Source organism: Paralichthys olivaceus, chromosome 13, assembly GCF_024713975.1.
Source record: "Paralichthys olivaceus isolate ysfri-2021 chromosome 13, ASM2471397v2, whole genome shotgun sequence".
Classification (NCBI taxonomy): Eukaryota; Metazoa; Chordata; class Actinopteri; order Pleuronectiformes; family Paralichthyidae; genus Paralichthys; species Paralichthys olivaceus.
The window spans coordinates 21,966,346-21,990,791 of NC_091105.1; the positions used below are offsets into that span (position 1 = coordinate 21,966,346).

Sequence of the window (24,446 nt, forward strand, 5' to 3'; positions counted from 1 at the left end):
TTTTTATTACAATCTGAGACCCATGGTCACACACTCACATTGTAGGGACTCATCTCCTATTTGAGGAGAAGAACATGGTTAACAGTTAAATATGGTTTGTAAAGCTAAAAAACTTGCATTTTTACCTCAGAGAAGCATTCCCGCTTAAGTCCTCATTTCTTATTTTAACCCTGTGTCCATGAGTGTGTGTGTGTTTGTATGTGTGGGTGCATGTTGACTCCTCATTTGCAAACTCCTCTCCCCTCTGCCCACCCAGGTAGTTCTTCAAAAGTACACGGCGGTAACTTCATCCTTTGTCTAGTTAAATATGGCACTGCTGAAATGCCTGTGTTCAGCCCCAAACTTAATGGAGACCAAAAGAAACCGTAAAAACATAAAGAAAAATTCCACCAAGTGGACTCAACATCACACACCAGTAGGAATGCATGTGTGAATTTCTGTGTGTACACTGCTAAAAAAAATGTTTGATTGTGTTTTATTTCTTTAACTATATTCTTTTTGTTTTGTTTGTCAACCCCTCTTTTGAATACAATTCATGTTCACTGGCCAATTAATGAATTTTCATGTCTTAATTAGTTTTCGGCAGTATAGTAGCTTTCATTGTTAGCGGTGGAGCCGGCCATTCCATGTAGGTAATCCAGCGTTACTGTTTGTAATTTTATCTCGCTGGTATCAGCCTGAACTGTTCAGCTCTGTTCACTCTCTTTGCACCATAACATTTCTTTCTGCTGTAAAAAGTGTTCAAATGGCAAAACGTTTATTGTGAAGCAGCAATAAAAAAAATACATTATTGGTTATTGCTGACAACTCCAATGTATTAGCAAGGAAACCAACTTGTTTTGTCCTTTGTAGTGTGAGACAAGAAATGTGTCATGTGCAGCATGGAATCAGTCAATTACTGTATTATAGATGAATTATTTGTAACTGAACTTTGACAAGTATTGCCTAAAATTAAGCATCATATTTCTTGAATTTAATGCAGCATCCTGTTTCATATTTCTAGAAACAGATCATACATCTGCAAGAATTCAGATAAAAAAGTAGATTCCAAATGTCAATATGTCAAAAGTATTTTTAATATTTTAAGAATGAAGACTTGGTGAAGACATAACTGTCTGAATTGAGTTGCAGTAGCTCCCAACCACAGACAACATGGAAAAATATATTTTTGTATTATATATTCATTGACTTACTACTACTCACTTCATTACTGTCCATGTCGACTTTTTCAGAGGTCTGTTATTGACACAACCTTTAGACCCAAGTTCACAACTTCTCAAAATAAAAGCTGTAATTCTGCTTACTTGTAAGGCAACAGGTAACTATGCACTGTTGATTTTAGCCACAAAATGAACATTGCACATTTACTTTGAAGACAAACAGGAAGCGATTCTGTGAATGTTGATGCCATGAAGAAGATCAGCACCCATCGTGGGTCAATTAAACATTTTGACGTGGAAGAACTCAGTTCACAGACTGAAGGCAGACTGCCCCACTGACTGCTACTGGTCGCCTGTTCATTAAGTTCTTATTGATATTGAATATATTGTGTGTCGACACTGCACTACCTCAGGCACTTTACATCAGACATGTCAAGTGTGAAGCTGATAAGATGAATGGTTCGTAAGATATGGTAAGAGGTAAGAAAATGCTTATTGTCCTGAATTTCTGCTCATTTTTGACTTTTTCTCTTGTGAAGCAATAACAAAAATCTCTTTTGGGATAAAATCATCACAACCTGCATAATTGTGCAACCAGTGACAAGTCTGCATTTTATTTATTCCTGAACCTTTGTGGTCCCACACAGAGAGACCTGAGGGAAGATCTGCCATCGCTGTGGAGGAAGAGTCATCGGAGTGTGTAGCACAGTGTCAGGACAAGCTGTGTCTAAACGTCTCTATGTATGTTTACACAATCTAATGCACAAGTTCAAAGGTGAAGGGGAAAAGGGCTTTTAATGTTTCCGGGTTTATTTATTCAGCCTAGTGTCTGGCTAAGAACTAACTCCCACCCGCCCCATCCCTCACCAACCCTCCCCACCCTGCCTCGGTTCAGGCCCTCCTACAGGGGTTCCCACCTCAAATGACATCGCAAAGCCTGCACTGTGATTGGTGAAGAGCACAATGTGGTCTATGTGAAGGGGGGGGTGGTCGCTGTAACTTCTATCCACATGTTTTCCAAGGCGAGTTAAGTACACACAGTAGTATATAAGGGCAATAAATCAGCAAACAGTCGACCACAACAGTCCCGCTCATTCTGTCGAGGGGGCGGGAGGGGCTCTGTTATCGATTTCAAATAGCTCATGTAATTTTCTTTACAAGCGCAGATCTCGGCTGCTTTAATGATAAGTTTAGAGTGAAATCCAAATTATGTGTGGAAACTTGTGGCATCTGTGTTGCATATGTACTAAAAAATAAATCTGTGTTGCTCTCATTCTGAGCAGATGTTCAAAATTTTTTGAATGTGCGCATGCACGCACACACAGACACACACACACACACTATAAAAATTGCTCTAGGTAGGCAGGCACATTATGCCAAACTTTAACTGTTGTTCCTGTGAGCACAGTCAATCATAAAGAGTTGAGCCATTTTATGTGGCCAACTTGCTGTTAGTGGATAGTGTTGGCACCTTGGCCAGAGACTCGTAAAATTGACATGTCTGTAAATTCATGCATTTATTGACACAGATGAATGGATGCAAAGTCTCTGCTATTTCATTCTGTCCTTTTCTCTACATTCTTAACCAGTTTGAGGGTTTTCCCCCTGTCTAGGGGAAGTGCTTTTCTTTTTATCTTTCTTTCTTTCTCTCTTTCTTTCTTTCTTTCTTTCAAGAGGTAAGTTTCAAAATCTTTAAGTAGGATTTCATCGGCCAGACTAAACAGAAAACAGAAAAGTTTACAGTTCACAGATGCACTCATGTTCAGTTTGGGTCCAGGAACTCAAGCCAGAGAGTCATGGCTGACTGAATATTATGGCTATCAGGGGGGCTCTCGTCTTCAGACAAGGACAAACCATTACATTATGCAGTGGAGGGAATATTTTTGAAGGGACAAAAAACACAGTGCTGCTCCATTCTGTGTGGAGTCTCCACGTTTGTGTAGGTTTGTGATCCGGTTTCTTCCCACAGTCCAGACACATGCTGCTTAGGTGCAGTGAAAACTCCAGTCAGTAGGTGTAACTCTGTGAGTGTTTCATCGATTTGTTTTCAGTCATCCCGTCTTTTGGCTGGAGTCAGTCTTGCGGGGCAAGGAAATACATAGATTCAAAATAAGACATAAATAATTTAGTCATAGAACATTCCTCTGTGTGTATCTGCTGTATATTCAAGTTCAAAACAATCTAACAAAAACAAGGTTGTGTAAATGTTGTGTTTGGTTGTGTTCTTTGTGTTTCTGTCTTTAACAGCTCAAAAAACATACTAAACCTTGAATCGTATAATTTTTTCCTAATTTTATGGTAATTGTTTACAGCAGCAATGATTTGAAGGTCATGACATGTTTCAAAAGTCAATAAAGGAAACAGCGTGCATTACATCTGTTCGGAGTCTAAGAAACCTCAGTTGTAAAACATGGTTAAACAGGATGGGTTTTCATATGTTCTATATCAGTGACTGGTGTAGAAAGTATTTTTATGCTTCACTTACCCTCCCTTAAACTCACAAAAGAAGTCTATAGAGTTCTGCTATTGGAGTTATAGCAGATGTCTATCTATCTATTTATCTCTCTCTCTATCTATCTATCTTTCTATCTATCCATCTATCTATCTATCTATCTATCCATCCATCTATCTATCTATCTATCTATCTATCTATCTATCTATCTATCTATCTCTCTATCTATCTATCTATCTATCTATCTATCTATCTATCTATCTATCTATCTATCACCCATTAACATCTGTTTTTTGGGAGTTTTTTGCAGTGGGGAGGAAACAATCCACATTCCACTCCAAGGTTTTCATCTGCAACGCTGACACTGCATCTTTTCCGGATATGACGCATATTGAACTTCATCTTAGGACCAACATGCAACAATTGTTTCTTCATATCATGTACGATGCAACGTTACAGACACAGCGATCGTTTCCGAGATCGTTTCTTTGGCACATTTGAGACATCAAACATGACTCACCAGGAAGAAAAAAACTCCCCTACTGGCTATGGGAACGGGGTCAATCAGATTTTTAGCTGGTTTACTTGTGTTTAAAAACCTGCATATACTCATCCTGGTATTAATTGTGGCGTAAAATAGGTATTTAAGGTTATTTCCAATGAAAGTTTTGTCTCTTTTGTTTGGTTCAGCTGTCCAATAATGCAGCAAAGACCTTCAGCTTTTGTGATCCGCCAGTGATCCATCTGTGATCCCACCCAGCTACAGGATGCACTGTAGATGTATACATTATGGGTTAAATGTGCCATGAATTATGGGTTGAGGTTTTTACTCCAGTAGAGAGTCTTTTCGTGTTGCAAATTTCTGGGCATTGAAGAAAGGAACGGCCTTTGTTGCTCAGTTATTGTTATTTAGTCATATTGCTGCGTTAGATGCATCAAAATGATGCATTTATTGAACTAATTTCACCAAAAGCAAACAAGCTGCAGGCTTGACAACAACCTAGCTCTGCTTTCCCAGTCTCATTTTTTCAATTTCACCCTCACCCTCCCTGTGCTAACGAGATGTGCCAGTCACAGGACACCCTGCTGGCTGCAGAGAGCATTGCCTCTGTGCACAGATGAGGAGCAGGCTTTTGCCGATCAGCCTGGCTGGAAATCAGGAATGCCCTCCTTCTCCACCTCCTTATCCTCTGCCACCTCCTCCTCCTCCTTCCTTTCCTAATGGCTCATACCAAACTCACCAGGAGATCTGTGACCGCACCATCCACAAACCATGAGAAGACTGCCACCAACTTCCCCAGGGGAGGAGGATTATGAGCACAAATGCTTTGCATCTGTGTCCTTTCTATCTGTGCATGCCAGAGTCCTATTTCTACATAAGCTACATGTAATGGGAGGCGGACTCCTGTCCCCAGAGGATAAAGTTTCAAGCAGGGAGCATCAATGAGAACAGACAGTCAGTGAGTTTATTAATGTCTCTTATCACTGCTGAAGATTTCTTTCATAAACTATTGATTACAGCCTGTGGGGAGCCAGCGGTGCAATTTAAATGTAGTCATGGACAAGTGAATGTCATGAAACTGTTTCCATCGATGCTCATGCTTGTTAAGAGATTTTATTAAACAAAAATGCTGAAAAGATGTTTCACTACTGTTCTGGTATTTTTATTATTTTATTTTTATGAGAACATAATTTTTTCCCTCTCTTTCCATTTTATTTCTTTGCCTGAGTTTACATTCTCTTTACTGCCCCTTCTCCGGAGTTCAGCTGGAAGTGCTCTGTTTTCTCCACAAGAATTTTACGACTCTCTAACAGAGTGTTGAGACACAAAACACTTAAGCGGTGCTGGAAAAGACGGCGGGACAAGACGGACAAACACGGACACAAAGCCTTGGAGGACTGAGGAGGGAGATGGAGACAGACAGGAAGAGAGATGGAGAGAGAAAGAAAGAAAGCGTCCAACATATTTCAGCATGATGACCAGGCATTACTTTTCCTTATTTAAAGCAATTTCCAAATCTCACAGGAAGTGTGTGTTTGGCTTCCAGAGGACATATGGTGTTGAATGTACCTGCTCTGCCCAGTTCTGCTCCGAATTTGATGGTGATGAGCTGCATCTCACATGCTTTACGGTTCACAGCAGCCCTGCAGCATCTGTTCAGTGTCTGTCCGAGGGTGGATATGCATTTTTAGAGCCAATAAGTGCACAAGTGACAGGGGTGGGTGGAATAGTTCGCCCCAGATTAATCAGATTCAGTGCAATAACCCTGCAATCCTAGAAGTCTGAGCAGAAACCCTAGGATCTTAATTTAGACTTGCGTTTCTAACCCCTCTGATGTAGACAAAGAGGTAATTTGCAAAAGCATCTGGATCCGGTGGCGAAGCGGGCCAAGCGGTATAAGAGTACATTCCCATCCACAGCCCCACTCCCAAAACCCCCTCCACCCAGCCCCCTTTCCCCTCCAACCACCACCCTCGTCTGTTTATCATAGGATCTCCAACACACAATCAAACATGAAAGGATGAGTGCTCGCAAGAGCCTTTTTAGATTTTGTGGAAATGTGACATCTCTGGAAACATTTAGCCTGTCATAGCTGCTGCTGCTCTTCAAAGAGCACAGAGAGGAATAGATTAATGTTGCTTCTGTAACAAACCTTCTTCCTGTCTGTCCTCTTTTCCTACTGAACACTGGCTCCCTATATCTACTGTAACCATACACAGAGATTACTGACGGTATGGTAATAGGGCAGCAAATTATTTTTATGTGAATGTGTATCACCATTGCAGTGGGTGATGATTTCAGACTGATAAGACATTTGTGCTTGAGTTTTATATCTCAAAATGTTTGCTTTATCTCATTGTGTAGCCTGGATTTAAACTAATATATATGTCTTTGAGTTATGCTGACGAAACAGGAAAGGTGTGTGAAAGCTAAGGAAGATGCTGTACATTATACTGTATGTTTTCAGCATCAACTGAATTGTTTGGTTAATACAGCTGAGCCATTCTAAGCGTATGTTCAGACAGGACACAAGGAGAGTTATAAACGGAAGTCAGTGGAAAGACATGAGAGGGCATGGATAGTGTTCTCAGCACAAACCGAGGCAAACCGTGTTTAAGAACGAAGGCAATGTGAATAATGCTAGTTAGCTACTGTAGCTAGGTGACTATACAGTCAATATATTGGCTGCAGTATGCAGGTGAGGTTGAAATGTACTTTGCACACTGTCTAAAGACAATTTTAGATCATTTTATGGGATAAGAGGATGTGAGTTTAAGAGTAGTGGCAGCAGAACCAGCAGAGGTTCCAAGCCTCTCCAGTTTGAACCTCAGCCTTGTCCATGCCTGATTCAACTGAGGCCAGGGCTGGACTTGTAGGCGCAGAGTCCACAGAGGTCCAGCAGAGGACAGGAGATGGCAGGGTTCAGAGGGTCTCAGCTCATTTGTCACATTTGAGAGAGGACCATAGAAATCAGCTTAATAGACTTTTTCGTTTTTTTTATTAACAAAGAACATAAGTGTATTAACACATGCCAACATCTATGTGATGATGCGTACAGTGCAATAAAGGCTCTCCACTTAATTTGTAAAATGACTCATATTTTCATTAAAATGGGTTGACTGCAAATCATTCAATAAATTAAATCATTAAGCTGAATCAGCAATCATAGTTTGCTTACTGGTTTCTACCACACTACCCATGTACATTTACATTTTATTAAAATGTTTTTAAAGTTATGCTGTGTGAAGTAAACAAAAACTTTATTGATCATGTTGTTTAACATCTGAAGTTTCTCATTGTATGTTCAAACCAAAAACGAAGGGATTCTGGAGTTTCAACTTTCTAGGAAGTCTCTGATGAGGGATTTATTTATCTCTCATCAGTACATTGATGTAACTCCAGTCCAAATTCAGCTGATCATAAACAACGTAAACATTTTATGGTAAATGAATGGTGCTCTATGTAAGTTGGATATTTGCTATTGTCAGTAAAGACAGCATTAGCAGCTGTTTAGTTGGCGGTCCTGAGTTCAACATTAAATCATTCCTTTACCCACCAAGAGCTGCCTCCAATGGTGGAAAGCAAAACCAGTGAACTTAACCACTCCTTTTTTTATCTCTTTGTCATTGAACATTGTTTCTTACCCTTTAGGCAGCGTTACTTCTTCATCCTCTAATTTTATACTGAGGGCACACTTGACTCAGGAGAAACTCACTATCAGCTCTTGAGGTACAAAGTGGCATAAAACAAGGATTTGGGGTAGCTGGTTAGCATGCTAACTTCAGTAGAAGTAAACTTTGACTGAATGTGTCTGACTTGATCCGCCAACGTGTTCGCCGGTGGGCTGCAGGGGTGGAGCAAAAGAACACAGACGTCAAGTTGGACACTTGAATTTCTTACTTAGCGTCAGTCAGATGAGAACAACAGAAGATCTCACTGCGTTTGCTTTTTTTGTTGCAGATTAAAGAGACTTTTAGGAAATCCCTGTGTTTTTGAACAAACAATTCAATGAACAACGAAGTTGACAGTGTATAGTGACCACATCATCTTTGGAGATAAATAGTGAGAGCTTTTTTCTTTTTTACTAACCGGCACATACAATGCAAAATAAAGCAAACATGAAATAACGTAACAGAAACAAAGAGAAACCAACAGCAATGCACTGCCAGTGGATATATATTAAGAGAATATTATATATTCACACAATCATATATGTATATATAGTTACATATAATATATAGTTTTAACTCTGTGGTAAGAAATTGATATTTTTCAGGTTCAAAAAGAGAGTTTGGCTTTTAACACCTATCAGGTGACTGTACATAAAGATGGATGACGCATCTCCACTTCCTCCCACTATCAAGAAATCAATTGGAGCCAGAGTCTGGAAAGTAGTGATAGTGAGGTCCCGCCAATACACGCTCTGGACCAATTGCATGTTAGTCTCAGTTTGTTATGAGATTAAATAATTCATTCACCCCAAGTTTACCAGAAAAAATGTACACGTGAACATACATCAGAGCTATATGAGCTATCTAATCTTTGAAAAAAAACTTGGAGATGGTGAGATTTATAACCCGGTGGTGATGGAGACAACTTGGCTTTACTTTTGGGTATCATCCATCTTTATGTACAGTCTATGGTAGAAATCTCTGGAACACAACATCCTTGATGTAACATCTAACCTTCTTTTCATTCTGTTGATAATTTTAGTTTATTTTGCGATTGTTTAAAAATACGTACATATGGCCCCTTTAACTTGAAATCTAGGTACCGAGTATTTCACCAAATAATTCTATTGTGTTTTTAAAATGTTTCCTCCTGCTGTCTTATAGTCAGATAGAGGTCAGATGAAAAGTGGCTCTAGAGTTCATCAGACCGCAGTAACAAACTATAGGAGGCAAAGTGTTTTACTAGTTCACACAGACTATAAGACAGACGAGAAAAGAAAGACCGAAATAGAGAGACAGAGAGGGTCAGACAGGGGGAGAGGAATGCTGTTTACTTATTGCACTCATCCATAAGAGGGCTCCATCTCAACAGTCAGTTGGCCGGACTCTGCCTTGAGTTCAGCACTGCATCCAGCCAAGAGCACCCCCCCCCCTTCTCTTCTCCCAACCCCCCCCCGACCCTAAACTGCCACCACTTTACCAACACAAAAAGATGCAGCACGGCACTTTCCTTTTCACCCTAGCATGCAACACCCCCCCACACTCACACACCAACCCATCCACACATCCTTCTGGCACACACACACACACACACACACACACACACCCCTGGCCTCCCCCTTTCCCACCTTTGTATCAGTTGAAAGGCATATGGTTACAGCCATCCGATTCCCCCTGGCTGAAAGTGCCTTTCACTTTACCGCAGTTCACAAAGAGGTCAGACTACGGCAAACAGAAATATTGTGTGAGAGTTCACTTTTTTTGTGCCTGAGCTAAGAGATGTTAGAATAGCAGCGGTAGAGAGAGAGAGAGAGTCCCTGATAAAGTTACATCTGGTCAAACAAACCTCACTCCATTCCTCATGCCAGAGCGGGACAATTTATGTTGCAGTGAATAAAGAGCAGCATTTGAGAGAATTGACAGAATCTAACCTTAGACATGGTCAGCGATACATCATTATTCAACCAAACATCTATGCACAGACTTTTCGAAACCAGGTTTACTGATGGAGTTCAAACAGCTGCAGTAGAAACTTTGCTGTTTGGATTCAAAATGATCAGTGAAGTCGAGCTGCTTCGAGTTCAGGAACAAGAAAGCAGGGGTGTGCTGTCTGAGGTGAATAGCACAATGAGAAAATCAATCAACGGCAAGCAGGTAGGGTTGATAGGAGCGAGGTGTCAGAAATATCACAGAGGCCGGTGTGTGTAACACGATGAGGTCTCGGTCACAAACCCCTGGGTCCTCTGGGCTATCTAGTCTCTCTCCCTCTCTTTGTGCGACTCTGGTAAATGATTAATAATGAGTGTTCCTCTGTTGACCTTGTTTGTTAAAAGACTTGTACCTGACAACTTTCCACAGTTTGTGCACGAAAGGACAGCTATTTCTGACACGGACAAGGACCTACTCCAATTTCAGTCTCCCTGCGCCACTTTAACGACTCATAAAATAAGGTTAGCCCTTTGATGCTTTGCGAACGTTACCCCAGTGTCCCTATTGTTAACCTTAATAACTGTAGCTGTGAGTTTCGGGGTACATTTTCAGTCTGCGGCCCTGTAATTAGACTTACTATTCAGGCACCAATTTATGACCATTATTTTTCTTGGCATAAAAGCAAGTGAGCTGAAGATTTGATTTCCAAACGAGAACTCTGGGGAACGACACCAAAACAGCCTCTGGAAAGAAACCACACAGCCAAAGAGTCTTCAGCACTTCAAACACTTCACTGTGAGCTAAAAGAGATTAATTCTGAAAAGCTAACTGCTGTTTGCTTTGCCCTTTATGATGGTTCCTTTTAGTAGGATAACATTTGGTGAGAAAGTGTCAGACTTGGTTTAACTCGAGGCCTGCTGCTTCCCTAGGGACCAGGGAGTCTTCGAGGAGGTCTCCCCTAGAAACCTCCCTCCAAACCCACCACCCCACCCCACCCCTGGGGAACGGACTGACGACTGGCCTGGAAGTGTGCCTTGTTCCACGGGGCCATCAAACATTTATTCATCTCATAAGTTGCTGCCAACAGCCTCACTCGCAGCCTTGGGCACAGCAGAGAGCTGGGTGAACCAAAGGCAGGTCAGACTCTAAGTTACGACAGCCATAAAAACAAAGATAATGCAGTGAATTTATATGTATTTCTGATTTGGTGTGTGCAAACGCTAGCAAGTGTGTGTGTGTGTGTTTGTGTATTAGGGAATGCTGTGGTGAGGGGTTTTTACCCCTGAACGCAAGACTGCCTTGCACCATAAATCCATCCCTCATTGGGAAGACAAAATGAAAATGGCCCCATCATAAAACATCTGTAATGGCTCCATCTACCACCAACACATAATGGGGCAATTACCAAGACGGGGGCTGGGACGGCATAAAGCCTTTAGCTCTCTTTGGTACACCACACAATGCTTTGGTGTATGCATTTGCGTCTCACATGTATGCAGTATGTCTGTGCGTGTGCATATGTTTGTGCCTCCTCTCGGCTCAGGACCACATATGTGAAGACCTTGAGTGAACAATATGACAAAGAACTCCCATCATTACCTGTTCATTCACCCTGGACCCTGTTCCTAGAGAAACCGTTCTGTCAATCCCACACAGTGACAGACCGGCACATCTGATCTGAAACTGCATTATTGATGCCTGATCTTTTGCACGGCCCGGCCCGAGCGCTGCGTCTTCCACACCTCGTAATCAAGCATAATTGAGGTTAACTGTACGGCACGGCTGAAACGCTAGACAGGTAGGCCGCAGCCTCTCATGATTAATGTAGTGTGTTAGTGTTCTGGGCTCTGACCTTTTGAGATAGGCCAGGCACCATTTTTAAGTGAAAGCTCTGCCTCTGCCGAGTTGTGGAGTTGTCCATCAAGTCCTCCTGCACCCCGCCACCCTCCTCCCTCAACCTACCACCACCCCCCCTCCTCCAAAGTCAGATCCTTGTCTTGCTGCCTCATTGCCCCTGACCCATGTTTGTTTGCCTACATGTCTCGTTTTACAATGCAGAACCAAAACCTCCACTTTTACCACCCAGGTTTTTTTTTAATTCGTGTGTGTCTTGTGTAGAGGAGAGAAAAAGTTAATGGACATTGATTGAGCATGGATGAGGAGAGAAGAAATTGTGCTCTGAAGTTTTCCAGTCTACTCTCGAGCAGCTTTGCAGTCTAATTCCTGTCTTTTCCTTTGACATTACGAGTCAAAGCATGAATTTAAGACCTAATTTGTCCTTCAGCGAGGCAACTGTCCAGACCAGTGAATGCCATTGTCCGGCCACAATTGGTCAACGACCCTCCCTCTCCTCCCCACAAGCCGCGGCGGATGTGAATTGGCAGTGAGGTCATGTCCTTGCCTTGCTCCCAAACATGAGCATTGTCAGAGTTAACTGAGTAAATTTACTTTTGACTCGAGCTCATTCAGACCCTCGCACAAACACACAGATACACTCAAAAAACAAAAAACGATGGACTGCAAGAACACAAAAAAGACGTTCCTTCTTTGTGCAGAGGTTTGCAGGAGAATCTGAAGGTGTGCTTGTTAATCAGGGATGGCGAGGACCCGGGTCACCGTCTGTAACATAGACCAGGGGCAGTAAATGGATGAGGAGGGGGTGAAAGGGCACCCTCAGACATTCCTTTAGAAAATAAACAGAAGAAAAACGGGCTTCTCTGGACAGGTATTCCCGAGCAGATATATGAAGTTGACTTTAGTTTTTGCTAAAGCCAAATCTCTTCCATGTTTCTAAGATACAAAAACCGTGAATGATTTTCTGGGGCGTGTTTTCTACCGCCGTTGGAATAAGCCAATCATCCTCACATTTCAAAAGTGCATTTGGGAGAGAGTTTAATGCAATTAGCAGGTTATCTGTGGTGAAGTGGAGGTGTCTTCTGTCCTCCTGTTACCGTATGGTCTGACAGGAGGGAGGGATGGCTCCCTGTCGGGCCACAGAGGAAGAAGCAGGGGAATCGACAGGCAGATGCCCCCTCAGAGAAAAACACCCTGCTCTTTTGTTACGCTACCTCTGCTCTGTCTTAGGTTTATTATCAGTCTGTGCATCAGCACCAAGTGAAACTCCGGTTTTTACAAATATTACTTCTCGTTTGGCCAATGATTTTAAAAACATTCTCCTTTTTGTCCTTTCCATGACAGACTTCAAGCAAATGAATTCCAGGGGTGAAGAGAAAAAAGTAGTGACCTCTGGCATTAAGGCACAAGCAAGTGTATTTAATGTTTGGGGCCGCCCCTGCCTTTGTGTTGAAGCCAGTGGTTCAATGAAAGGCAGCAGTAGGGGTCACTTCAGGCATCTGCTGCTCTCCTGCACCACTCATCTGTCCATCTGTGTGCACTGCTGCCCTTCTGTCCACTGATAACACACTCACAGACGCACAAATACATACAGCGACACACACTCTCTGTATAACGTTACATGCAAATGCAGTCATTGCATGCTTTATATTCCGGACAAGTGTTTCTACTCTGTGTCTGCTTCAGCGTTGAGAAGCACCACCTTGCCCTGGCTCGTGTTCTTGGCTGCAGAAAGGTGTCAAGCTTTATTGTGGAGGGGATCACAATATCTGCAATGCATAACGGTGGGAACTCAAAGAAACCAGAGAAGGTGGGAACCCCTCTAGAGGCAAAACAAAATCTGTGAGCCGAGAAATGCTCATTGACAAATGGATAATAAGTTCTTGCTGGATTTTATCAGTAAAGGCTCGCAGTTTAAAAGTCAGACCTTGGCAGTGACCAGGCCTCCCCGTTTTTCTCTTCCCCTCTCTACGTTTAAATTGCATCCATTCAACAGCTCAAAGCACGAGATCTAAGTCCTCAAGATACATTTTCTAATGCTCTGTAACAAATTTCTGCTTTCTCAGAAGTCTCTGCTGTCTGAAAGATCAGTGTAATTTATGCCTTTCCTGTCACTGATGAGGACACCGGCGATAACAGAGAGGTTAAGTATGAGGAACATTTATGTCTCCATGCAAGTCAAGAGTTTTTGTTTTTTTTATCTTGGAGACGCTCCCGGGCTTTCCACTCACAGAATCATGTTGTAGATCTTCACTTTTTCAGCCTTTTCAAATCTCTAAAGAGGAGCCTCCACACACAGATGTGGGGTGTCAAGACTATTTGTGTTATACATTCTCCACATTTCTGATGAAAAGGACCCGTCTCTTTGCCATTTTCAGTTTGCTTAGACTAATATATTGGGACCAAGTTTCAAATAAACACAACTCGGTTTTTTTTCTCTCGTGGTCTGTCTGCCTCGGTGTGGAGTGGAGGGACAATAAGGTGGTTGTGATGAAGAAGTTTATTGGAACATTTAACTTAAGAATGAGGGATTGGAGCGGGTAAACAAAGCATTCCTTTCCCTTTCATCACCGTTTAACTGTTCCCTTAACAGTCAGTCTCACCTCTAGGCCTGTGCCCACCAGACCGGGGGAACTTGTCAAATAAATATAAATCAAAAAGTAAAGCTTTATCTCACGAGTTACCGTTCACTCGCTTTTCTAATCCGTAATCAGCTGCAAAGCCCTCATCTCTGGCACTGAAAAGAGACTCGGGGTGGTTGCACAGTATCTCCCAAGTTGCACTTGTGAGCAGGATATAGCACAGCTCGTATAGTAGCACCCCAGCGATGGTGTTCCAGACGTATAGCCTGGAGGGCCATTTGGTTATACTCAGGGGAATAGTTGTTGTGTCAGTCATTTGCTGTGACTGCTAAAGAGTGCACTTAGCATCCTCTGTTTCCCCCTAGCAAACATGTGGGGAGTGACATGATACTGTACAAGAGCCTGGACAACATATAACATTTCAAAGCAATTTCCTAATTGTTTCCAGGCCAAGGTCGATAGCCTATATGGAAGCAATCCCTTCTTTCAAACTTCTTCTTTTCTTCATCCACAGATTGGGAAACATTAAAGTGTTAAGTAAACTTGACCCAGGCGAGGCTAATTCATTGGGAAATAGCTGGGGTTCGTACATTCAGTGCCATATCAGTGACAGTCAGACGGTGGAGTTCCTCCTGCTTGGATGGTCACCATATGTTTAGAAGGTTTTTAGTGGTGCAGTCCTGAGCAGGCCAGTCACCTGATAGTGACATGTGTTGTCTATATGATGAGAGACTGTTTATATAGAGGGAGAGCTAACAGATTAGCTTGAATACCTGAAGGCAAAGGCATATGAGCTCCATTTGCACTGTATATTCTACATAAAAACACGTTTTAGTTTAGAAGGTCACTTTAAATACAGTCTGTTATCGTCACAATATAGTTGCCTATTTGTCCTTATTTTTTTTCTTCATTCCATATCATCTTAAACCAACAGGCCATGTGTTATCTGTGGGTGTTATGGGTGTAATTTCTGTACATGTAACTTAAAGGTTCAGTGTGTAGAAGTAAGTGACATCCTGTGGTAAGGTGGCATGCTGCAGCTGAATACCTCTCACCTCTCCCTCCCCTTCCAAACAGGAAAGAGAACCTGTGGTAGCCTTCAGCTGTCTTAAAAACTCAAAAGGTGTTTGGTTTGTCCAGTTTGGACTACTGTGAAAAACATGGCGGCCTCCATGGAGAGGACCCTCTCCTGATGTAAATATAGTATTTAAATATAAAGGGGTAAAGGCAACGACAATGCATACAATTTAGATGATTCCACACTAGTGAGAACACCACTAGGGTTATTTTATGTTGGATTTCTGCCATTAGATTTACTTTCACCTCATCTTACACACTGGACCTTTAAGATCAAGGGGAAAATATTTTATTTTGAGTGATTTGTAGTGATTCAGGCTAAACTAATTGGATCACTTTTTTTCTATAATTAAACTATGAATGAAAATAAAAAAAATCATGAGCTTCTTATTTCAGTCATAAAGAAACGCCATACAAAGGTTCCATTAGATTTTTATGTTTTTTTAGAGAAATCACATGCTCTTGAAAACAATGATAACAAAAATAATCATCAGAAGTTCCAGGCTGGTGCACTTTGTTTTGAATTTTATTTGTACAGTAATGGTGTGGAATATTATATAGGTATATAAATGATCTTATATATCATTGTAAAAGCTCTTTACACTCTAACTGAATGCACCTCAAAACTCAGATCCTATATGTAATTATGAGGTAGACATTAATTATGGTATTTTCCACCCTCTGCAAAAAAACGAATACACCTTAAATTACTCTTATCAATGTAAGAAATATATGATTATCATGAAACTCTGTACATCACAAATAATAAAATAATTATAGAATAGAAATTATACCGATTTGAGTGCATTTTGTATATTTACAAAGAAATGCCGTTTTCTCATTTCTCCATTCGTTGCACTTTGTAAAGTTTTCCACTGTACAAATATTTACAGCTCAAAAAAATAATAATGAACAGCAGTGCATTCAAAGCTAATGTGCATTTAAATATCGTCTCGTTTGTGAGTCTCTGTTTTTTTCATATCTTCGTCATCGGAGAGGACAAACTTTCTCGCTGACCGCGTGTCCTTGGCGCAGTCAGTTGTGGAAGTGCATTGCGTAAAGATGCAGACTTTTGAGCAAAAAGTTCGCCTCAGTAATTTTGAGTTATTTCTTTCATTCGTTCTTTTTTCTTCCTTCCTTTCTTTTTTTTTTACAATAGGGCCCCACTCAGGCACAAGTCTGGTTTTGTGTCCTTCTCTGTGCGCAAAAAGGCGCACGACATCTCCAAGCGCCTCCAAACGGGTCTCCAGTATAAGGCCAAAAAAAAAATCTCTTGAAGGCATCACCACCTCTCATCAGACCAGTGTGTGTGTGTGTGTGTGTGTGTGTGTGTGTGTGTGTTTATGTATGTATGTGCGTGTTGTAGATTAGACATTCACCCCCTTTATTTATATCTTTATTATTTAACTTTTTTTTATTCTCTTATTTATTCATTTATTTGGAGAACAGGCACTTGTTGCGCGGGTCCGTAATGGCTGACTCCAGCTGGACACTGGTAATTACAGCCTGCTGGATGCACATACCCAAAGGAATCCGGCCTGGCAGGCGGGATCACACGGCAGAGCTGCAACAAAGCGCTGACAGGCAAAGCCCACTGTCCTCTGGCCTCGGCACGAACAGGTGCAGCACGGTCGGACTCAATGGGCTCCCATCCCGCCTTCAGTCACATCACACACCATGTTCCCAGTCCCTGTGCCACATGGACACGTCTCGCTCTGGGAAAACAAAAGCCTGTTTGATGCGTGATAACTCAGTTTGCGTGGATGGGAGTGCACTGTATGTGCGGAACACTTTTTTTTTAAGGCAGAGAGTGTGAATTAATGTGGCTGTTACTGCGTCTGAATAAATAGCAGATATTCGCCTCTTGTGCGCATCCCTTTTGGATAAAAGACAAAGGCGCGTCATGCGTCAAAGCATTCCAGACCTGCAGTGAGGACTTTACATCTTCAACTTGGGACCCCTCGAGACATATCTTTTCTCTGTCTTTTTAAAGTTCAAACTAAATAACGGCCGCTACCTGCACCCGCACTGCTCCACCACCATGTCCTCGTACTGTTTGTACACCACGTTGTTGCCAGAGTCTATGTACAGGATGCTGATGGGGCTGAGTTTGGTGGGGACGCAGCAGCTGGGCGGGGTGCTGTTGGGGTCCATGGAGTTCATGAGCGTCTGTATGATGGCGTGGTTGGTGGGCTCCAGGTGTGACCGGAGCGGGAAGTCGCACACCCCCTCGCAGTGGTACGCCTCGTAATCCAGGGGCGCGATGATCCAGTCGTCCCAGCCCAGCTCCTTGAAATTCACGTGCAGCGCCTTTTTGCTGCAGCGGGATTTCGACTTCTTCCCGTGCCTCTTCCCGTGCCGGCTGCTCAGCGCGGTCCTGCGCCGACGCCGGGGCCCCTCTCCTCTGACGCCTCTCGGCGGCGCCCCCTCCTCCTCTGCGGCCCTCACCGCCGCCGCCTCGTCCTTTTCGCCCACCGACCTCCGCGACTTGATCTTCTCCTTCATCTCGTTGAACAGGTTCTCCCTCTTCTTGGAGCGAGTGTAGGCCACGAGGATGGCCTTCTCCTGCTGGGACCGGCTGCTCCTGTCCAGCCCCAGCTGCCTCAGGTCCACCTCGGTGTCGGATTTGCTGAGAGTGACCCTGAGCTGGAGGCAGAGCTGGTTCCCCTGCTGGTGATGATGATGATGATGGTGGTGGTGGTGGGGATGATGATGAGGGTGGTGATAATGATGCTGGTGCGCTTTAAACGTTTCCCACACGTCCAAAACCTCCCAGCCGGCTTTGGTGGAGTCGAGCGGGTCCAGGGACCGGGAGTCCAGCAGCCTGTCCGAGCGGCAGGGGTAGACCTGGACGTCGTAGAGGCCGGTCGTCTGCAGGGAGGCCTGCAATTCCCCGGGCGCCCTCCTGAATATCCTTAATTCCGCCCCGACCAGCTCCTCTTGGTCTGAAAGGGTTGAGACATCAAACAGATACTTTTGTCTTCGCAGAGGAGAGTGCAAAAGATCGTCTGCAAGGATAAAAGAAAGAAATAATTGCAGTCAGATTCACTTAGGGTGTACAGTGTTCAGAGGGATGGAGGGAGGAGGAGGAGAGAGGTGGGGGGGGGCTCACATTCTCCCACAGAGGCCTTCCCCCCAGCCCCCCCCTCTCTCTCTCTTCCTCTCTTCCTCTCTTTCTTGTTTTTCAAATGTCCACCCTGAACCTGCCTGAAACAAACCGCAGCTGACAAGTCCCTCGGTTTGGATGAGAATGAAAAAAAAAGAAAGTTAGCACCAGATTTACTGCTGGTGAGACTTTGTTGGTTATCCCACCTTATGAACCCATGATGACCCCTTTCCTTCCCCCTTATTCCCTTTGATTGGTTTCCACTCTAACACAATTCATTCTTTTACAACAACAGCAATAATGAGGGTTCCTTTTTACAAAACCCTGCGTCAAGGCTTCCTCCATAAAATCTCCTGCAATCTATATTTTTTTGCACAAAAATAACTTGAATTCCTTTCATGACCAAAGCAAACAAACTCGTACGATAATGATATACTCTCGCACACTTGTATCTTTTACCCATCTGTCACATGGTCAGAGGCTTTTTGACACTGCGGCAACAATAATCCAATAAATCCATGGCGATATTTTAATTCCACGCCACTTTTAATCAAATCCAGCGTGTTTTAATGAAAAGAGCCCTGCTTTCATTTTACTTGCTGACAGATTGATTCTTAATTTCCACCACTTTGGCAGAGTGGAAGTCAACTTTTTCCTCCTCTGCGGCCTCACTAAGTCTTAAATCTCAGCAGCAGAGATGTGGTTACTTTTCTTTTTCTTTTTTTTGAGAAACAGAGTAGTAAGGCACTGAGATTTAAAAAAAGAAACAACACAACAGAGGAGAGGCACTGTACTCTCAACTGAACAATACACAATTAATGCATTATTCCCTGGTGGAGAGCCAGGAGGCCTGCACAGATTTCACCAAGGCGAACCAGTGAGGCTGGAATATAACGCTAGGAGACAATGCACGAGAAAGCGTCAGTCACACAGGCTTTAACACAGAGTAGAATGATTTATGTTCAGCTTAATCACGAATTAATGCAATTATGTACTATTTATTTTAAAGTTTGGATGCTATTTGGTTTCTTTGTTCCTTTATTGCGTAAAAAAGCCTAAAAATTGATTATTTTTTTCAAGAACAAAACATAATAAGTCTGGAAACAAGGGTCATATTTTTCTTTAGATTTTTGTGGTTTTCCCCTTTTTTGAAACTATTCCTCAAAGCTACCGTCAGTAGTATGAGTAAATGCACATTTTAACAAGAAAAGTACATTTAATTCGTGAAAAATTAAGAGAGAATGATATTTGCGTTAGGAACAATAAAGTATTTTCCCATAAATGTGAAAAATCAATACTTGTTCAAAATAATAAGGGTTTGAATCTTTTAAACTTAATTTAATTGCTTATTGTCATGTATGGTTTTTAGTGTTTCTTTAAAAAATAAAAGCACATTGTCTCGGTTGATTGTCTCTATTTCCGTCTGATTATTTCTTTCCATTTATTTGTCATTAAAAGTGACATGTCTGTCTGTAATCATCGCTGTTATATGACTTGTAAAAACCTGTAAAAAGTCCTGAGGATATATATTTGGCGTCTCTTCCCTCCGTGAACCCTGTCGAGTCCAACAGTAAAAGCAGAGTGAAACCTTGTGCTCGTTTTAGAAACTTTCCGCGTATGGTCCACATTAGGTTTCTTTTTTTTAAGACCTCAAACAAATCGAATACAAGTTCACCAAATAATTAACAGTTCTCAATTCCCATCTTCCTCATTAAAGCACTTCCCCTCTTATATTTCACCTCATCTTGCCAACGACAACATTCCCCTCAAGTGCGCCTGCACGGAGCGAGCACACTGTGGATTATTACCGCGAGACACGATCCGTGTTGACAGTTAAAAATGTACAAAGTTCTTCTTAATTTCATTATTATGTAAAGGTCCTTTTTTCCATTACGCTGCGATGCTCCACAGCGGATAATTGGTGGAGAACACGGTGAACTTTTATTTTTTTATTGCCTGGTTAATAAAGAAGCATCCTGTGCACTTTGGTTTGACCTTGTTGGTTGTGTTTGAAGAAACGCAAGACATGTTTTTGTCATCCATGCCTCTGTTTAGAGGAGGGGGAGAGACACACACACGCAGGGAGAAAGGGAGAGAGAGAGGGAGAGAGAGAGCTTCACCATCTGCGCTTTAATGAGTAAACCCAAGTGCCAAAAGTAATTTTCGAATTCGGGTTATTCTTTTTTTCTGATCTCGCTTTTTTTGACCAACAGGAAACACCCCGCCTCGTTTTATAAGCAAATTTCATTCACCTCCAAACGTGTGAAAGCACAATGAAGCCGTAGATCACGTAGATGCTCTCAGTGAATCGTGTCTCTGCGCGGGGGAGCCGTGCGTAAAAAGACGCAAAACCTGTGGCTTTGCGCATCAAATGTTGCCACCCCTGTGTGTATTTCTTTCCTGACGGAGGCGACTTGAATTATAGGAAAACTCCCAGCTGAGGCTCATTCAGCAGGTTAATGCAGTTTAACACTAAGGGGATGCTCAGAGGAATCCCGAGAGAAAGCGAAGGCGCTTGAGCTGATGGGACAACGGGAATAAAAAGAATTGTCCACAATTAAAGTGGAGGTCGCAAAGGGCTAATTCGCAGTAATAATAATAATAATAAACATATAATGCTAATAATAATAATAATAATTGGTCTGGTGAACCACTTCACAGCAGAGGGAGTGCTCTTATATATTTTTTGTATCCCTCCGTTGTGATGTGCCCATCGTGGCCGGGTCGGGCCATTATGGGAGAATAGACAGTGTTTGATATGTTATGACATGAACACTCAATTAGATCACCGAGTTCAAATACTCCAATCAGCCGTTCGATGCCAAGCAGCTCTCAGAGGGTCCAGCTCGGGGTCAGAGCCTGTGACACATCACATCAAAATCACAGGAGAGAGTGAGGCGTTTTTCCAATCGGATCAGTTCACACTGCAAGAAATGGCCGCACAGATGAAGCACTCTTTTTTTAAACTCTTTCTTTTTTGGCGGAAAGCGAGTAAATGTGAGGGAAGGTCACATGGGTTGTTTTCAGCAAAGCTAAGATTATGATTTTTCTTAAATTGCACTTTATTAAATATACACCTTTGGGGAAATGGCTGATGTGCGCTGGAGGTGTGAGGCTGCATCTCTAGAATCATGGGCCTATAACAGCAGGTTCCCTCCAGCCTCACTCAGGACTAAACAACTCCATGGGCACTTTTTGCAGCGGGCACTCATGCGTCCGAGCGTCGAGACTCGGAGTGTTTGAGACAGGAGGGGACGCAAACAAAGATAGCTTTTATTTCTCCTGCAAAGATTAACTCGGCTTGTGTCCCTCTGTGTGTGCCGAACGTGTTTGTGTTTATTAGATTGTGTTTGTCCTCGGAGGCCGGTCAAACCGCCTGGTTACACATGTTAACTGACCCAAACACCTGCTTCTCACACCGAGCAGCTCTGCCCCATGGCCCCCACAGCTCCCTTTGTCAGCCCAGGCTGGATACACTGGGCACCACAACAGCAAAATATTGAACGGAGTGTCGGACCTGGCATTTAACTCTGTTTTATGTTTTTTAAAAATGCAATGGCTTATTTCAGTGTTTGAGTTGAGCGACAAATGAAAAAAAGAAGGAAATTAGCAGCAAGTGCTTTATGTTCCTCCCCATTCACGTGGAGTTTGGGTGCACATCATGCTGCAGCCTGAGCAGATTTAAAGGATTCATGTAGAGAGAGCCTCAATTAGTGTTTTACTGTCGTGTTACACGGAGGTTAATTTAAGCGTAATATAACTTATTCGGAGAAAGATTACATGACCCAGCGACGGTGCGGCAAACAGATCCCAGTGAAACCTGAACGGTTGCTCACAGCTAACCCAGCAGCATCCCAAATTCAGCTATCACCACTTCTGTTATATGATTTATTGATGTTTTGTGCTCGTAAAAGTGCGTTTGCATATTTATTTTTAAAGATTTAAAGCGTGCGTAAAAGTAGCCGCTGCGATCTTACAGCTCTGTTGCAGTTTTTACGCGTCACTCTTGTCTGTGAGCATTTCTAACAATATCTAAGAGGAAGATACTTGATCAGTCAGATGAGGGGAAGAACTGTGCTACAGAAGTGTGCAAGACTGAGCTGATGGAGGTGAAGCAGTGGACCGTAACCAACCTGTTCCTCTGTCCACAAAACTTGTTATGGTGTTGGCAGATTTCGAGGAGCGGAAAAAGCTTGCGTTTAGTCCGAGCTTCTCTGCAGCCGAGTATGTCCTGTATATGGAGAGCATGTATTCATGCGGCACAATAGAGTCCTTTGGGTCTTCTTTGTGGAGCTCCACGACAGGATGCGACGACGCGAAGATGTCTTTTAAGAATTTGGATGACCTCTGTCCGTCCTGATGAAGGATCCTCGCTCCCCTGTTCCTCCTCGGCGCAGAGGGAGAGAGGATCGCAGCAGATTGGAAACACGGTATATTCCCAAGGAAAACAAGGAGCAGGCCCAAATATAGCGTTACCACTCGAGATGCGTCCATGGCTGGAAGAGTGAGCGGGAGATATTGGGGGAAACTCTTCTTTCTCGTCCCTTCTGCTCGGTGAAGTTGGATTCGGGGGAAGCCGCCGGGAGCCGGAGATGGTGTTGCGCCTTCAGCGTCGGAGAGCTGCTACTTTTGCGCTCTCTGGTCGCACCAGAAGAAGTGCGTTTTGCGCTCTGGACTCTGAGACTGTTGGGCCGAGAGAGAAACACGCCCACATGGTCGCTCAGTGCGCGGCTCCCCCAAACAATCCCGTGTCACAGACCTGCAAACAAGACGCGCACTCGAACCAGCGGACCGCCACTGCAGGATGAAGATATATGAGGGGACATGTGGAAGTTGCGTTATTGTTGCTGTTGTTGTTTCTTGTAGCAGCCAGTTTCTGATTCGTCCACATTATCCACAGAAGTTGACTTTACGGATAAATGCCAATGCATTAATTTTGATATTAATTAAAATAAAATTTTAAAATTATAATGAAAGGGCTCTATTGTCAATTTTGCTCACTCTACCTTTACGATGTTGATGTTGAAGTAGTAGTGCCTTTCTCCACAGGTCTCGGGGGGGGGGGGGGCGGGGGGGGGGGGGGGAACTACAGAAGAGTTGTTATGCTCCTTATCAGAGTCTTTGACTGACCTGAAATCTTCCAAGGACGCATCAAATCAGATTAGATTAGATTTTACGCACAGATACACCGCACACACACGGTGGTCATAAAGTTGTGACATAGATTTCTAAAGCAACATGATGGATTTGGAAGCTTAATTTCACACTCTGTAAAGTGGAGGTTTCAGTGAATTAAATGTGATCGATGACAGCAGGACAGATGGAATTTCAGAGGCGGAGTGGATGACATTTAAATTCCGCTTTGACGAAGAGACTCGTAAGACTGGGGAACGTGGTTCAGTAAACTGGGGCCAGAGGTCTGGCCTTGAAATTCAACCTTAGAGGTGTGAACACAGCAGAGCTTCAACATAGTCTGGATGTGGACTTGTTGGAAAGTATCAGACGCCTTCTAAATAGCACTACTGACCTCTAGTGGCCGCCGCTGTTTATTACAACGTGATGTCTGGCCATGTTAAAAGAAAGAAAGAAACGAGGACACATGCTGCGTTCAAGTCATCTGGGAAAATCTGATTTTATGGCTGCGTTTAAAAGCTCCCACTGAGCAGAATGAGCCGGGGCTTCAACCCTCGTCCAAACGCCATAACAGATTTTCGAAACGGCCCATAAGTCCAAAAGAGGGATATGAGCAGTTAAACATGTAGATACTTAAAGTTTGGATTGTAAATTCTCGCAGGAAGCAATAAATTGTATTGTACTCAACAGCACAATAAATCACAGTGCAATATGGTACGAGTCCGCTCACACCAACCGGTCGAGGCAGCTGGTTGCCCTTCCAGTGAATTCGTTTTTTTTTATCTCCACAGTCACCACAATGCTGACTGGACTTATTATGTAAAGTGAGTTGATATATTACATGTTGTGGTTTGGCGCTATGCAAATAAAATCCAGTTGAATATTACAATATGGGGGGGGGGGGGGGGGGGGTACTCTGTGTCAGTACGTCATCGCTCCAGCAGAGGGCCTCAGTGACAAGAGAAAGACCTGCTGCTCAT

At 43.0% G+C, this 24,446-nt stretch overlaps 1 protein-coding gene across 2 annotated transcripts; it reads right to left on the reverse strand.

Annotated features, from left to right (window-relative positions):
- Positions 1–15,737: 15,737 nt before the first annotated feature.
- Positions 15,738–23,227, reverse strand: gdf6a (growth differentiation factor 6a). 2 transcript variants are annotated; one of them, XM_020091064.2, is made up of 2 exons: positions 22,467–23,227; positions 15,738–18,172 (listed from the first exon to the last, which is right to left on the reverse strand). In XM_020091064.2, the coding sequence occupies exons 1-2, from the start codon at positions 22,825–22,827 to the stop codon at positions 17,241–17,243; spliced, it is 1,293 nt and encodes a 430-aa protein (XP_019946623.2). In that variant the 5' UTR covers positions 22,828–23,227; the 3' UTR covers positions 15,738–17,240. The 2 variants fall into 2 exon arrangements, with proteins under 2 accessions (XP_019946623.2, XP_019946621.2); XM_020091062.2 differs by having other exon boundaries at positions 15,738–18,235; positions 22,467–23,219.
- Between the last annotated feature and the right edge of the window lie 1,219 nt (positions 23,228–24,446).